The 16,730-nt window shown below is 32.4% G+C and overlaps 2 protein-coding genes across 4 annotated transcripts; both read left to right on the top strand.

The window, feature by feature from the left end:
- The first annotated feature begins 6,416 nt into the window (after window positions 1-6,416).
- LOC129291051 (GRF1-interacting factor 3-like) lies at window positions 6,417-9,910 on the top strand. Of its 3 annotated transcripts, none has more exons than XM_054928162.1 (6): window positions 6,417-6,557; window positions 6,664-6,751; window positions 6,910-7,008; window positions 8,405-8,481; window positions 9,085-9,169; window positions 9,252-9,910. In XM_054928162.1, exons 3-6 carry the CDS (start codon window positions 6,931-6,933, stop codon window positions 9,651-9,653), a joined length of 642 nt encoding a protein of 213 aa, XP_054784137.1. In that variant the 5' UTR covers window positions 6,417-6,557; window positions 6,664-6,751; window positions 6,910-6,930; the 3' UTR covers window positions 9,654-9,910. The 3 variants fall into 3 exon arrangements, with proteins under 3 accessions (XP_054784137.1, XP_054784135.1, XP_054784136.1); XM_054928160.1 differs by having other exon boundaries at window positions 9,243-9,910; XM_054928161.1 differs by having other exon boundaries at window positions 6,553-6,576; window positions 9,243-9,910.
- A 2,289-nt stretch (window positions 9,911-12,199) lies between these two features.
- On the top strand, window positions 12,200-13,534 carry LOC129291050 (uncharacterized). The gene has a single exon (XM_054928158.1). It carries the CDS (start codon window positions 12,458-12,460, stop codon window positions 13,391-13,393), a length of 936 nt encoding a protein of 311 aa, XP_054784133.1. The 5' UTR covers window positions 12,200-12,457; the 3' UTR covers window positions 13,394-13,534.
- The last annotated feature ends 3,196 nt before the right edge of the window (window positions 13,535-16,730 follow it).

Raw genomic sequence — 16,730 nt, 5'->3', positions numbered from 1 at the left:
TCAATAACCAAAATTAATATGCAATAATATATGCAATGTAACCTATCATGCAATTGTTAAGTGGAGCATACAATATGTATCTTAAATAATAACAACTGAACAATTATAATTTATCATGACAATACCTTATATCCCTCTTAATTCTGTGCTTAAAATTAAATTACCAAACCAAAGATAGGTTGGGGAAAGCTATTAGCTACTCATTGGGTCTAATAAGGGTTTACCATATAGTAGAATAATATCTCTAGACAAATATCCAGACACACATATTTCCCAAACAAATCCCAACAAGTCATGCTACAAACAACCAGACAAAAACAATCGAATAATTTTCTCATATATAATTCAAAATATTTGCATATCATTTACATATGCACATAAAATCACCCCACTTAGCAATTATTTTTTGAACAATAAAACATACTTTCTCATACATTGATTTCCAAATAACAAATATACACATAACAAGTAATAAATCACATATAATTAGGTACTAGTAGTGGTTACCTTTACTCTTTGCTATAAGTGCTCCCTGAAAAAGTTTATTATCATATCTAGCGATATCAATATTACAATCTACATACATTGTGACACTAATTGTGATTAATACACTATCATTTAACACTAATCAAATGTTAACAAACTAACCCAGGATTAGGTTAATTAATCTCTTTAATCCAAAACTATAATTACCATTTACAACTTTAATCTTGTTTGGAATCATCATTGTTATCACTTCTAAACACTTAATCAACTCTCACATAACCTAAATCATCCTTAAATCACCTAACTAAAGCTAGGGTTTTGGATTTAACCTTTCCATCACCTTAAATAAGATCAAAACAACTTAAACTAAACTCATTTAATCTCAAAACATCTTTTTGACTCAAACTTAGAGTCCAAGTCATTATAAAACGAAACCCTAGATGTACCCATGGAAATCTCTAACTAAAAATAAAGAGAAAAAGTTATGAAGCTTACCTTAAGCCTTTAGTATACTAAAATTAACTCCCAACCACTGAATAAAAGATTTAAATTAGCAACCATGTATAGCAACTTACGCATGGCTCATGGCATAAAATGTGCCATACGAATCCTAGCCAACTACTTGGGCACAGTTCAGCCTAATACCTATTTTGAACCCTATTTAACCTCTATATATCATCTTAAGCTCAATTTAGATCATATTGACACATGTTAACATATGATTAATCTTGCTTACAAATTAATTTCCTAGCGAAACATCAATATGACACAAATCCTCAACTATTCCCTTTCAATCAATGCTTAACATTTGAAGTTGTAAATCTCAATTAATTTCCTCAATAAACCTCAATTTCCACTATTAAATTATAATTTGAAAATTACAATGTTGCACCTTTGCCTCAGCACATGGCATAGAGGAGGCAAGTTGCAACGTATGTATGCATTAGCTGCAAGCCTTTATGTTATCAATCGCGGCGAAAGCACCTTAAGCCACAGTGGATGATACAATTAAGTAGAAAATGTCATTTTCAAATTCTGTTTTCAATTAGTTCCAAGTCTTAATGGTATCCCATACTTATATTTATTTTAGAACTATGATGAATCATTGTTTTCCTCGTTTTTAAAAAGTTATGACTAAACCATTAAATCTAGGATCCCACTTTAACAAAAGAACTTCAATTATCAAATGAATTTTAAAACTTTTCTACTATAATAGAGATAAATTACTTGGTTGTAAACTATTCTACCATGGTAGAATCCCTTTTACCATGGTAAAGGTTTATTTAGTGGTTTTAATTTAATAAGTTCAATTTTAATCAACCATAGTAGGTATTTAAATTAAAATTTTCCTATTCTACTATGGTTAGTTATTTTATAATTGTAATTAAGTTTTTTTCTATCATGGCAAGGAAATAGGGTTTATTTACCTTTTAATTACCATGACAATGTCAACTAATGTGGGTTAGTAGTACGATGGATTTTAGACATCTTACATAAGCTTAACATTTAAGTTTTCATCAAATGAAGCTCTTTAGATGAAACAATCTTCTAGGTTGTTATTTGAGTGTTTGACCATATGATTTTTCTGAACAACCCATAAAGTAGAATAACCAAATTCCACTCCTCGTTAGGTTGAAAAAAGTGATCCACTTAAGTAAATGATGATTCTTATCCACATATTGAAATATAGGTGCTCTAAGAGGAGCTTATAAGTCCCACCAACACTTAGTAGTTCTCTTATTGTGAATTTTCCTAGCTACCATAGATAAGAAATTATCCCAAATAGACACAATACTATTCCAAGCAATGGAAGACTTCCTCTTTTCCATAAGAAAATGATACAAATTGTCCCTGCATTTATATTAGCTTCTAAAACTCTTACCTAAAGGGCATCAGGCTTAGTCAGCAACCCTAACACAGTTTATAATAAAGGCCACATTTTTCTTATAAAGATCATTGAAACCAAGTCCTCCTTCTTGCTTGTCTTTTTTCAAAATATCTCAAGATACAAAGTGCATTTTTCTAACATCTCCCCTAATTTCAATAAAAATTCCTACTAATCTTTTCAAGCTCATTCAAAGTCCCTTTAAGAAGGAGAGAGGTCTACATAAGATAATTGGAAACAACAAGAAGAACAAACTTAATCAAAATGGATCTACTAGCTAAAGAGAGAAACTTACCTTTCCAAGAGGACAACTTACTCCAAACTTTTTGAAGAATGGGAATAGTAAATAATGTTCGTAGCTCTTTTATGAAGTAAGGGGACTCCAAGGTACTTACCTAATTTTGCAATAACTCCAATGCTCAAGACTTCACTTAGCTCCTTAGTATGATGAAAATTGATGTTTTGGAGAAGAAAGCTTTAGACTTGACCAAAGGCCCATTTTTGTCTTACATCTAAAAAATAAAATATTTTTAATTTTTAAATTGAATTTAAATTTTAGAGTATATATTTATACTTTAAAATTAAAATTTTATTATTTATTTTAAATTTTTGAACATTATAATTTGTATTTTTAAAAAAATAAATATTGTAATTGAAAATTTAATTTTAAATAGTAAAAAAATAAAACAAACGTACAAACCCTACCCTAAGTCATTTGAATAAGGGATAAATTTCGGGAAAGCTTATGGCTTGAGCCTATGAAGGCTGCACCCATATGGGTTTACCCTATCTATTCCCTGCTTAGCTTGCAACCTGCATAGTCTCAAATGGTTTGAATAGGAAAAAAGACTTTATTTAATTCAAAATGTATGATATGCATCGCTTACATTTTTCCCAACAATACCTTGACCCTCTCCTCATTTATTGTTGGGAAAATCATTATTGGCTTGTTTTTAATTATAGTCATTTAGTACATTGAATGAGAAAATCGAAAAATTTATTTTTTTACAAGATCAAATATATAAGTATACTTATTGATTCAACTCCCTTTATTTAAAAATATTAGATAAATTTTATATTAGTTGTTTAAAATATAAGATATTTTTTACTTTTTCAACGCGTAATCAATTGGTTTTTTTCAATACTATCCTTAATATATAAATCTTCAACCATTCACTTTCAACTTAAGTAATGATAAATATTAAAAGATGATATTAATTTAAAAATAATTAATTGATTTATTGAGAGTATACTTTAGTTAAAATATTTTATATTTTTTAATGGGGAAAAATATACAAGCAATCTAATATAGTTACTTGTAGGTAAAGGGGAGAAGATGATTAAATGGGAGTTGGCTTATTAAATAAATAAAAAATTATCACTATTTAAAACTACCCCACTTAAAAATCAAAGGCTACATTAATTACTCTTAAATTTAATTGAAAATGATAGCAAAATAAGATGGAGGTGAATTTAATGAAATGTGCTAGCCCATCACAATATGACAAATTAAATTTTAAATGTTTATTGACGTGCTCACATTTATTATTTGGCAATATCTTGAACAAAATTATCCCTAACAACACAATACATGCATATAATAAAAGAAAATGTTTTATATATTACTCCAAGAAAATATATTTTAGTCTAAGTAGGAAAAAAATCTATATATTATGAATGAAAAAGCAGTATGATTTCATAAGAAATTATAGTTTTTCAATCCCACCTCTGCCTTGTAATCTTTCAATTTGATTAATATAAATTGTCTTATTATAAAAAAGAATGAGGGGATATCAAAAAATCATAAAAGAATTAATTTTAGATTCCACACAACTAAAGCTGAGCAAAAAGGTTCCACCGAGCTAGCTCATTAGTGTGCCAAATTTGGTGGTTTGGGCTGAGAAAATGAGCCTACTCTTAAAAGTGGGTTAGGCTAGCCCAAACCATAAAAATAACTAGCCAAATGGGTTAGCTCGCAAGTTAGTTTTTTTATTTAAAAAAAATCCAGCTAGCTCCTAAGTCCACTTCTTTAGTCTCTTCTTATGTTTGAATCCCTAAACAGCTAAACCTAAAACTAAAAACATCGAAGAACAACTTTGGCAGATGGCACTCTTCTCATTTGCATCTTCTCCATTTGTCATTGGCGCCATTACAGTGAAGTCAAAGTTGAAGCTCCACTTGTTGAAGGCTTGAAGCTTGCACTATCCTCTTAGTAAAGTTATCTCTCATCTGTTGTGTAGTGTGACTATATGAGTCTGTCAAGTCGTCTCTCATTTCTCCTCTCACTCTCGGCTGTCAAAGTTTAAGTCTCACTGTTGTCTTGTCTGAGTCGTCCTCGTTGCCTCTCACTCTTGAGTCTCACCTTCGTCTTCTTGCTATCTGCTATGTTCAAAGTCTAAATCTAGCTATCTACTTCTACTCTCAGTTCCCCAATTCTTATTCCCTCTTTTGCTCTTAGCCTCTCACTATCCATTCTTCTATTATTGTGCTCGACAATGTCGACTCCCTATATTTCTCCCTTTCTCACACTCAAATTCAAGTATGACTCACTTTTACCGAATAGTGATCTATATCAGTTGCTCTTGCTTGCTTGATTTCGATCTCTAAATCATGTTTTCATTAGATTTTTTCTTCAATTAGTGAACCATAAACAGTCATAAAGATTGATCAAGAATTTAACGTAATGATTAATCAAGAGTTATTTTGAGCATTGAACAGAAGCTAGCTTCTTGTTAGTTTAGAATTTGAGTGTACTTTGGACTCAAAGGCTCAAGTCGTGTTGAACAGTTTAAATTGTGGTGACTGTATTTGGAATTTTTGAAGTTTGTTAATTGCCGATTTAATATATAGCATGGATTAAAACTTGGTTGATTGAATTCTATATTTATTTTATTTATTTACAAGTTCTTTAATTATTAATTTGCTATGTAGTGTTGATTAAATGTACATATTTATGTTATATAAATTTTAAATAGAGGGAAAATATATTCTAGTGTATATTGTAGGCTAGCCCACGAGCTAGCCAGTTGCCAAAAAAATAAATTGAATTGAGTTTTTTAAGTTAATTTTTCTATCAGGCTAGCCCAACCCACCTTAAAAAACTTTAACTAGTGTGGGGTGACTTGTAACTTGATTGCCTAGTGCCATACACAATACTTTAAAATACTATAATTATTAATTTCTTATATTTAAGTTATTCTTTTAAAAAATAAAAAGAGAGATATACATTACATGATAAATTATAAAATTAAATTTATAATATGAATAAAATTAAAAAATATTAATAAATAACTATCCATAAAAAATTAAAAAGATACTTCCAAAAGATATTTATAATAGAAATAGAATCTTTTTTTAAGGTATTTATAAAAACTAATTTTTTTTTGGAAGTTTTCTTTTATTGTTGTTTGCTTTAATTTAGACTGGGTTATTTGTAAGGAATTAATAGTTTAATAAAATTGTCCTTTGATAAAAAAAATAGAAATAGAAACTAGAATGAAAGTTTTGAATACCCAATCAAAAAAAAAATCACAATAAATTTCTCTAAAATATATAAATTATAATTTGATCTTTTAAAATGTCATAATTTTTTTAAAGTCTCTAAAGACTTTTCTATTATTATTAAATTTATATAAATTATCAAATTATTCTTGTTAAAATAAATTATTCATAAGTTTTATTTAAATATTCACAACTTTCCTTCTTATCTTGATAGCAAATCACAACTTTGTATGTTAATTTCTTATTTATTGTTGCATTGTTGTGAATATAAGAAGAAAAGTTGTGAATATTTAAACAAAACTTATAAAATTATATATTTTCAATAAAAATAATTTAATAATTTATATAAATTTATTAATAACAGAACAATCCTTAAGGACTTAAAAAAATTATGACTCTTTAAAAATAAAATTATTATTTATATATTTTAAAAAAATTTATTGTCATTTTTTCATAAATAATCTCATTTAAAACTAAAAATAAAAAATTTGCTCAGCATTAACTTGAGCCATCTAAGGATTGGGATTACTCAGACTCTGTCATGAAGGGTTTGGATTTTGAAATAAATGTTTGTGCTACACACAACAATCTCCGAGGGAGGTTCAAGGAAGCCACCGTTAGACACAGACATATAAATATTGATGGCTGGATTGAGCTTGAAGTCGTCCGAAGCAGACCATAACTGGTAAACTTCGTTAAGTTTGGTAAATTTTAGGAGCAAAGTACTTGATTACGCTGATATTCCTTTTGTTTCTGTTTTTAAGTTAAGCTCTCTTGTCTTAATATTCCAGAGACATCGTCGACTGTCGAAAGATCTCGCAGAATCGGATACCATTAGTCTCACTTGCTGCGCCCACCTACTCCTAACCTAGGACTCTGGTTTTCTCTCTATTTCTGTTTCTCTTGCTCTCAGTGTTATCTTCTTTTCCTTCTGAATTTAGTTTTGCTGAAGGATTTTTCGTTGGGTATTTGCATTGGGGTTAGGGTTTTATCTGTTGTGGATTGTCGAATTAGGGTTTTTCCCCTATTGATTTCAGTGAAAATAACGAAAGTGGAAGATGCAGCAGCAACCACAAATGATTCCTGTGATGCCTTCCTTTCCACCCACAAACATAACCACCGAGCAGATTCAGAAGGTATTGCTTTTTAAATCCCATTATCTATTTCACAGGTAGCCTGCAGCGAAAGCTGGGAGTGGTAACTTTAGACCTGACAGATTCTTAACTCTTTTAACTTGGAAGCCTTCGGTGACGCTTTGTGGGTTGGTATGTTTTGGGCTATTGTTCAACTGAGAAGGAAGCGAATCGCTTATTGAAAATCTCTTATACGTTAACCGTTTGCTGTTTTCTTAAAACAGTAGAGAGAACTTCTTCAGGAACATTCAATTATAAAACTCACACCTGCTTAAAAATCGTTTCTTTCATTATGGGCCAGCTGCTATGTAAGGGTATGGTTAATCAGTTTCACTTGCGTGGTTCATGATAAAAGTAGCATCTCTAAGAATTAAAATTTTCTACACCCTGGGAATTGAAAAAGGGAAGATTGGATAAGAGCTCCATCTAGTTGACAAGGCATATGGCATTTTCAATCTGTTGTCTCTTTGATCGTGGCTTTACTATATGCCAATATGTTCAATTATCTCTCTTACCGTCATCTCTCTTGGTCTTCTACCAGTCCAATTATATTTTCATCATTATTTTCAGTATGTCATAGCGTACAACTATTAACGAGTGTTTTTATTTTATTTTTTTAATTTACTTATTCTCCACCCAACAGGATGAGCTTGTTCTTATGAATTTAAATTGAGTGACTGCCATGTTTCATCTCATGTGTCGAGTTCTTTCTCATTATTCTCGGAAATCCATGTTCTGAGTTCTAGCTTGACTGTTGCTTCTACTGTGTGCGAACCACTTAATTGATAACACTCCATTTCAACCTATCTGGTTTATTCTTGGATATATCAATTATCAATGAAGGATCATGAGAGCCTCTTTTTAATAGGAGACTTATGTAATCTTACTTCTCAAACTCTAGGAATCTTGTTTAGTTTATGGCACTACAGGGGGTATTTACTTGTATGTTGTTCTGTGTCTGTGGAGTATCTACATGCATAATGGAGATAAAAGATTATATAAATCTAGCATAACTGTTGGATCTGATTGAATTGTTTTTGCCTGTTATGTAAAGTGAAGGTTTTGAAATTATTACTTTTTAGATATTTGACTGTGTTATCTAACTACAAAACAGTTGCATGAAATGTTACTGTCAAAATATGCTGCATCAATTATTTTCTTTCTCTGTTCCAGGAATGGTGGTTTTTTAGTTGGGAAATTATAGTTCTTATTGTGGTAGAACCCCAATATGGGAAATGATATTCTTTTTATCCATAAATGTCAGCTTAATTAGTTTGCCCCCTTTTTTCACCATTTGTCTATTTTATCTTAACGTCAGCTTCTTGTGCCCAGGCAAGCAATAAGAATTTGTGTTGTTTTATTTGAAAATTTAAATGCCCTTTTATGATATGTTGTGCAGTATCTTGATGAAAATAAGAAGTTGATCCTGGCAATATTGGACAATCAAAATCTTGGAAAACTTGCTGAATGCGCCCAGTGAGTTACTTCTAAAATTCTAATCTTTGTCTGTGCTTCTAATTGGTGCTGTGCTGACTTTTAGCCTGATTTTTTGTGCTTGTAATTGGTACATGTACTATCTCATTATCACCTGCATGTTTTATATCTGTACAATGCATAAACTCCTGCATCAGCTGATAGGAATTGCAGCGTAAACCTTCTACTTGGTTTTGTTGTATTTGAAATCATAGACATCATATAATGTTTGTTTGAAATCAATATGATACGGCATTGAATTCTAAGTATTGATATCAGAAGTCTGTTACTTGCAATGATAACTTCATGCCTTTTAATCTTAACTGCGTTACTTGCAATGCCTAGTTTGTGCTTATTGACATATTAATATTGATAATCAAATTAAGTGATATTTATTGAAAGGAGAGTTTGAATTAAAAAGCAATGTTTATAACGTATTTGGCTTTATTTAATTTTTATTGTTATACCTCATGTATCCAACAAATTGGACGGTATTGTAACCCTAATTTCTATTTTTTATCATAACAAGTAGTTATGTTCCTGTATGCTTGTGTGCATCTGGCTAAGTTTCGTTTGATGTATATATGTGATATTTTTATGTGTTAGGTACCAAGCTCAACTTCAAAAGAATTTGATGTACTTGGCTGCAATTGCTGATGCGCAGCCACAAACACCAGCCATGCCTCCTCAGGTGGACATTCAGCATATTAAGTTTTTACTTAATCCGTTTACTGCCTTTTCTGATCTGGTTTGCTTGTATAAAGCACTTACAGATGGCCCCACGTCCTGCAATGCAACCGGGATACTACATGCAACATCCTCAGGCTGCGGCAATGGCACAAGCTCAGCAACAAGGTATTTTCCCACCAAAGATGCCGTTGCAGTTTGGTAATCCACATCAAATGCAGGACCCGCAGCAGCAGCACCTACACCAGCAAGCCATCCAAGCGCAGATGGCAATGAGACCTCCTGGAGGGATCAATAATGGCATGCATCCGATACATGGCGAGGCTGCTCTTGGTGGTAGTAGCAGTGGGCCAACTTCATCTTCTGGTGCAAATGATGTTCGTGGAGGTAGCAAGCAAGATGCTGCTGAGGCCGGAACAGCTGGTGGAGATGGCCAGGGTAGCTCAGCAGCTGGGCATAATGGTGATGGGCCAGAAGAGGCAAAATGAGATGACATCGTGTAAGTTTCCTCAAGATACATGTGACTGTTGATAGTAGATTTCTCTTGAAAGGCAGCAATAGTGTGATCTGATGACCTTGAATAGGTCAAGCAAAGAACAAAAACTTTCTCTTGATAAACAGGTTAGGCAAGTGAACTTGTGTTGTTAGTATAGTGGCAAGAGGGAGCGGTGGAAGCAAGTGGCTTGTATAATCATGCCCTGTTACATTTGCGATTACCTAAATTGCATGCTGATTTTCCAGACTCTTTCACTGTTGTGTTATATAAATAAGAAATATTAGCCTGTAGAGCAATTTGAAGCCAAAAAAAAAAAAAAAAACTTATGACTCAGTACTCCAGGACGCACCTGTTCTGGTTCTCAATGGTGTGGTGTGGGTTTGATCAACGAGCGATTCTCTGCATCATTTTAGCATTGGTTATGCTTTTTCCCGACTAAAATAAAGTTCTTGCAAGGCGTGTAACTCATGGGGTGGATTTTATTGGTGCTTTTAAACCAAGCGAGGGACAAAGAGGAAGGGATCGTGGGTAATTCGGTGGGTGGCTGAGATGTTGGATCTGGGAGCATGACATCAAGAGAAGATAAGGGACAAAGAGTGGTCCTTGGCTTTCAAAAGAAGAGCAAAGAAAAAAGTGGTAACCCCCCCCCCCCCCAAAAAAAAAAGCGTTTAAACTAAAAATTTGTTCGGAAAAAAAGGGCAAAACTTATATACTTGTTTTTATATATTTAATATACTTTTATTCATTGAAATTAAAATATATGTATTTTAATATAATAATAATTTTAATAATAGAAATTTATTATAAAATAAATAATATATAATAAATATACATGTTTTAATTTAATTGGAAATAAATATTTTAAGTATATAAAATTAAGTATATGATGTTTTTCTTTTTGTGAAATCTTTCAAAAGTAATATTGTGGTATAAAACAAGACGCGCAATTTAGTGGAAATCAAATATCTTAAACAACAATACTATTTACAGATCAAAAACATCCCATGGATTATAAGGATATATAGGTGTAGATTCTCATTAATACAGCTCCTTAGTAAAAAAAGGTAGAATGGAAAATGCAGTTCAGTGTTTGGGCTGAGATATTGACTTGGAAAGATAAAGTAGATCCAAAACCCACGATCACAGCCTGCAGATCTCGAAGTTCATTTCTGAAACTAAAACGTCAAATGCAGTATGAAGAAGCTTCAGATTAAAGAGGGTGGAGGTGGACTATTCAACTTCCAAGTGTCAATTGTCTTGCCCAGGGTATGAAATTATATCAAAGGAGAGTGGAAAACCCCAAGAGTAGTTCAATCTCATTTAATAACACACTTCTATTTGGTAAGATTATGAAATTAAAAGTTAATTTTTTTCCTTTTTTTTCTTTTTCTTTTTTTTTTTTTGCATTTGAGCGAAGAATTTTTTTTATTAAAAAAATAAAACAGTTCACATATTTCATTGCCAAATAATTATATTTTAAGTCGTGCCTGACGATTCACAAATCGTGAAGAAAAATAAATTCCACACTTCTGAAGACTGAAGAATAATGAAAACTTTCTATTAACAATTAAACATGCCAAAAGCAAGCAACTCATCTGTATCTCTCATTCTCTCCTAACTTTATACTCATTCCATTTTGTCTTTTATGTAAATTATTGGACATCATTTTAATTAAGGGGCTTTCTTCGTTAATTGAATAAACAAGCGACGTTCCCGTTTGGCATGATCTGAACTCTTGAATCAATAGGAGTGTGACTTGGCTTAAAAAAAATCAAATGCCATATTAACACTCTACTTCGATAGTTCCATGGCCATTTGACATCACTGGTACAGAATTATCTTTAAGAATGTCTTTCTTTCACTTACATAAGGAATTAACAAGAATATACCTCATATTTTACTCGCTCCTTTCCTTGCAGAAATGTACAAGCTTTCAACAACTCCTCAAGTCAGCCCAGCCCCTTCCTTCATTAATATCAATATATTAGATTGCGTCCCATCTTGATTAGTAGTATATGCATCCAATGAGATGGATATCACTGTCAGTATTCATTAGAATATAGTCATTAATAATTCGAAAATCAATTTGACTGCAATAAGCCAAACACCCCCGGAGCTTCGTTTTTAAAGCATATAAACTTTAGACAGCTTTTTTAACCAAAAAAGAAAAAAAGGAAAGAAAATCGCATGAACATATTAGTATAAAAAGAAGTTATACAAATCAAACGTAAATAGAAGAGGAAAATTGCAGAAAAAAAACCAACATGATCAAAAACAGAAGTAACCAAACAGATGAAAAACATCATGGTTAACCTTTTTAGAGGGCTTCTAAAACAAGGCAGATATGGTTAATCAATTCAATATTCATCAAAATTCAATGTTATATTTCACATTGCGTAATCCAAACCTCACTGATCAAATCCACAGAAAAAGATCCCAATTCGTTGACCAATAATAATCAACGCTTATCAATGCCTCATCACTCGCGTTTATAGTAGAAGGGAATCAAAGTCACCGTCACTTCCATCTTCACGTCACGCTTACCTTTCTTCTGTGTCTCTGTTTTGCTCTGTATTTTATCTTCCCTCTCCTCGTTTTCATGGTCACCAGTTGTGCTACTCGCTACTCTGTACAGATAGGAACCAACACCAAAACCTCGAATAAACCGACAGTCCAAACTTGTCGGAAATTCCTGTTGTGTCCCCAATCTACTTCCATATGTCTATACAGCAAACCCCATCCTGAAATTTATTCCTCAATAAACGAACAGAGACACACAGAGCAAACAATTTCGACATGAAAACAGAGCATCACTACCAGAAGAAGCTAGCGACAGTTGTCAAATTAGCAAGACCCTCCGCGTATTTCATCCTTCTCTTGCTAACTTACGCCTTGGGTTACCTGTCCGCTCCTTCCTCTTCAACCTCCTCACCATCACCAACGACAGCTCTTACCTCTCCTTCTTCAACCCACTATACACCTGTTCTTCATATAAACAACTCTACCCGTACCCATCTGGACTTTTTCCAGGTCACCGCTCGATGCGCCGACCCGATCCCTACCGACCTCGTCCGCTCGACGCTCCTGCGATACCTTTTCAACGGAACGTCGCCTTTTACAAATTTCCCGCCAGAGCACGCGGCAAAGCGACTCCGTCGAAAGCGGGTCAAGGGGTGGGGGTCCAAAGGCGCGGTCTTCGAGAACCTCATTCGCCGGGTGAAGCCCCGAACCATAATCGAAGTGGGCACATTCCTGGGCGCGTCGGCGCTTCACATGGCCGAGCTGACCCGGAGACTCGGGCTCCGAAGCCAGATCCTATGCGTGGACGATTTCCGCGGGTGGGCCGGGTTCAGGGACCGGTTCAAGGACATCGAGATGATAAACGGCGACGTGATGCTGTACTACCAGTTCATGCAGAACGTGGTGAGCTTCAACGCGACGGAGTCGATCGTGCCGGTGCCGTTCTCGAGCGGGTCGGCCCTGATGAAGATGTGCGAGATGGGGGTGTACGGGGATTTGGTGGAGATCGATGCGGGTCACGACTTCTATTCGGCGTGGGCCGATGTAAACCGGGGATTCCGGATCCTGCGACCCGGAGGGGTTATGTTCGGGCACGATTATTTCACAGCGGCGGACGATAGAGGGGTGAGAAGAGCCGTTGACTTGTTCGCAGCTCTGAACGGTAAAAAGGTTTATATCGATGGCCAACATTGGGTCATTGAATCTTCCTAGTTCTTTCTTTTGCATTTTTCCCACTCTTTACGCAACCACGAAAGAATCAAACTTCACCTGTGAAAATTTGTATACTTTTGCTTTTTTTTGGCCTTCTTATCTGTGATCGTGAAAATGAAAATATATAGAAGTTATTAGGAATTGGCTTTCTTCCTCTAAAGTAAATGAGGGATTACTATAAATTTTAAATCGTGAAATTAAATTTGGTGATTTAAATTTGATAATTTTTTAAAATACATGTTTAATTTAAATGGTTTAAATTTATAATGAAGAGAAAAAATAGTGAAAAAAAACCCAACCAAATTGTTATAGAAGCACGGATGAGGATGAAACAGTAAATAGGAAGGAGGTTTGATAACGTGGGAATTAATCAGTTGGTTGAGTGATTGAAAACGTGAGTATGGGTTCACTTGGCATTTGCATGAGAAATTAGCTAACGGTTTCAAGTTAGCTTTCGGTCATCTTAATCTCTGCCCCGCACAAGCAGTTGATGACTGTTAAAAAGGAGAAAATATATGCTTCCCCTTCCCCCATTCCGTATTTAAAAATGATAATAATAATACATGAAACATTAATCCAAACAAGGAAACGATATAACTAGTAAATGCACGTTGTCCATATTTAGTGATTTAGTGGTGGAGCCATGACCTTGAGTTAAGATATAAGATAATTTCATTTAGAAATTTATATTTTTTAAAAATAATGATTTAATAATTAAAGAAAATAATTACAGTAAGATTAAAATTATAATAAGATAAGTAGATTGATCATAATTTTTTATAGCTTTTTATGTAAATAAACTCTTTATTTTTGAGCTCGATCATTAAATTATTATATATTTAATAGGCTCACGAGGACAAATATTTTTTTATTCATTCTACCAAGTGCCAAATGTCAAGAGTATAGGTGTAAAATTGTAAAATTTACACACCTTGCAGGTAATTTTCTCTTCATGGTTGATCAAGAGCATAAAAATTACCTTCACTATCAGAAGCTTAATTCACAAGATTATGGGTATAGTTGGCCTTTTGATCCATAAAACTCAAGGGTTTAAAGCCCGATATGGCCAGGCAATTGTGTGTATGTTCAATGTTGTGTTTGAAGGGTGTTGGTGCCTATCTACCCAAGTAAGCAAGTTGATAGCCTCGGCATAGCCAGTAAACACATTCATTCCTTGAAGTCTCAAAGTACAACAAAAGTCAAACCGATGCATTATGCCCAATAAATTCGGCAATAGCGAGTGGGAATTGAACGACGTTAGAACTAAAACTAGCAATTTAAATCATGTTTGCTTGATAAAATAGAATGAATTAAAAAAAAAAAATAAAAATAAAATAAATTATTTTTCTCTCACATTAAGCATGATAAAACTCATTAATATATATTAAAAATATAAAAATTATTACACTCTCAAAAATTTTTATAAATTATAATTCTCAATTTTATGAACTAAATCATTCCTTCTCTTTATAAATATATTTACATATTCTTTTTAATTATTTTATTTTTATTTTTATTTTTTCAATCAATTCCACTCCATTTTAGTAGCAAGGCTTAGTTAGCATGGCTACCTACTCACACCACTTCAAACTCATCCTCATGGGACCTATCAAATATCTAAGCACACTTCATCTTCAATAGAACGAAGACTAGTGATAGTTTGTGTTTCAAGAAGGGTTAGAGAGTTTGGCAGAGGAGTTGAGAATATTCAAGTCAGCCTTTACCCTCTGTAGAGTTGCAACACCTGAACAAATCCCTTCCCCCTTGTCGTCAGAGAACAAAAGTTTGCATCGACCACGCCATATATCGCAGCAAACATGACTAAAAAGGGTATCTCGTGCTATTTGTTTAGTAAATTCTTGCCTTACCTCCATTCATGATTATGAAAGATATTTTTAATCTAATTACATTTCTGATAAGTTAGTTAATTATTTTTAATAATAATATCACATTATTTTTATTTGAAAATAAGTGGAGTTTTCATTATTTTTAAATTTTATTATATGTATATTGATGGAGGATTGATGAAATAAAAAATGTTCAAGATTAAGTTTTTTGAAAATAAAATTTTAAAAATGTATATTTCAATATGTTGAAGTACTTCTTTGAATTGCAATATAAGTCATTATTAATTAATAGGGCTTTTACGCACATAGCCTATATTATAAGACTAAGTAAAAAAAATACCCTATCCTTTTTTAAATTTTAAAAATGACATTTTTAATATTTAGTTTATAATTAATTTATAAAACTGCCCTTTTAATGTCTGTTTTTGGCAAATACCAAAAGATTTAAAACATGAAATCTCTAAAACAAGAGAGATAAATGTGAGAAAGAAGACAGAATTGGACGTGAGAGAGACGAACACGAGAGAGCAGAGTAATGTGAGTGAGCCATGGTCACAACCATGAGAGACAAATACAAGGTGAGATACATTGACAAAACGGAGCATGTCGGCGAGGAAATGAATTTATAGATTCATGATTTTTTATTTTATAAGTTTAAATATTTAACTCTCTGTGATAAACTAAGAGTTCAAAAATTTTTATAGATTATGTTCGATCCGTTTTGAAAAAATGATTATGTGTTTTTCATGTTATTCATTCACGACACTACATCATTGATATATTGCTTTAAATCACTGATATACTATCACAAATCAATATAACTAGACAATCAGACATAAACTTTTTTATCATTTATATATATATATATATATATATTTAAATGATATAGTGTCATAGATTAATAATATGAAAAATACATAATAATTTGCCCAAAATAAATGAAATATAGTCAACAAAAAATTTAATATTATCGAGGGATGTGAAGATGGTGAAAATTTAATGATAGATAATAGATTTCAGCCTAGTTTTTTATGTCCAGAAATGAAAATTTCTCTTCAAAGTCTAATGTCCTCTTCATAGTGTTCCTAGGAAAAATAGAGAGGGAGAGAGAAGAAAAGCTCTGTGATAAAAAAAAAAGCACCAACAATTTTATATTCAGAGAAAAAAAGAAATGATTAAGAGAAAATAATGAAAATATTCAGTCAGTTAAGGATTAGTTACAATAGATATATTGTGTTTTAATAATAAATTTAATTTGAGGATAAAAAAATAAAATATATCTAATTACTTTTATGAATAGTTCATATTTTAAAATATTCAAAAATCTCATCTATAATTTACGGGAGCTGTATTTTTTGAGGCCATTGAGCTAATTTTCTCTTAATAATTTATGTTTTTTTAAAAGTTAGTTAAAATATTGAATTTTTTGTAATTTTTCATATTTTTTTCCAACTGTACACTTACATGTATTAAATACTTCTTTCATCTCA

Source organism: Prosopis cineraria, unplaced genomic scaffold, assembly GCF_029017545.1.
Source record: "Prosopis cineraria cultivar Desert tree isolate PC_DT_omini unplaced genomic scaffold, ASM2901754v1 PC13, whole genome shotgun sequence".
NCBI classification, from domain to species: domain Eukaryota; kingdom Viridiplantae; phylum Streptophyta; class Magnoliopsida; order Fabales; family Fabaceae; genus Prosopis; species Prosopis cineraria.
This window is presented reverse-complemented; position numbering and strand designations above follow the sequence as displayed.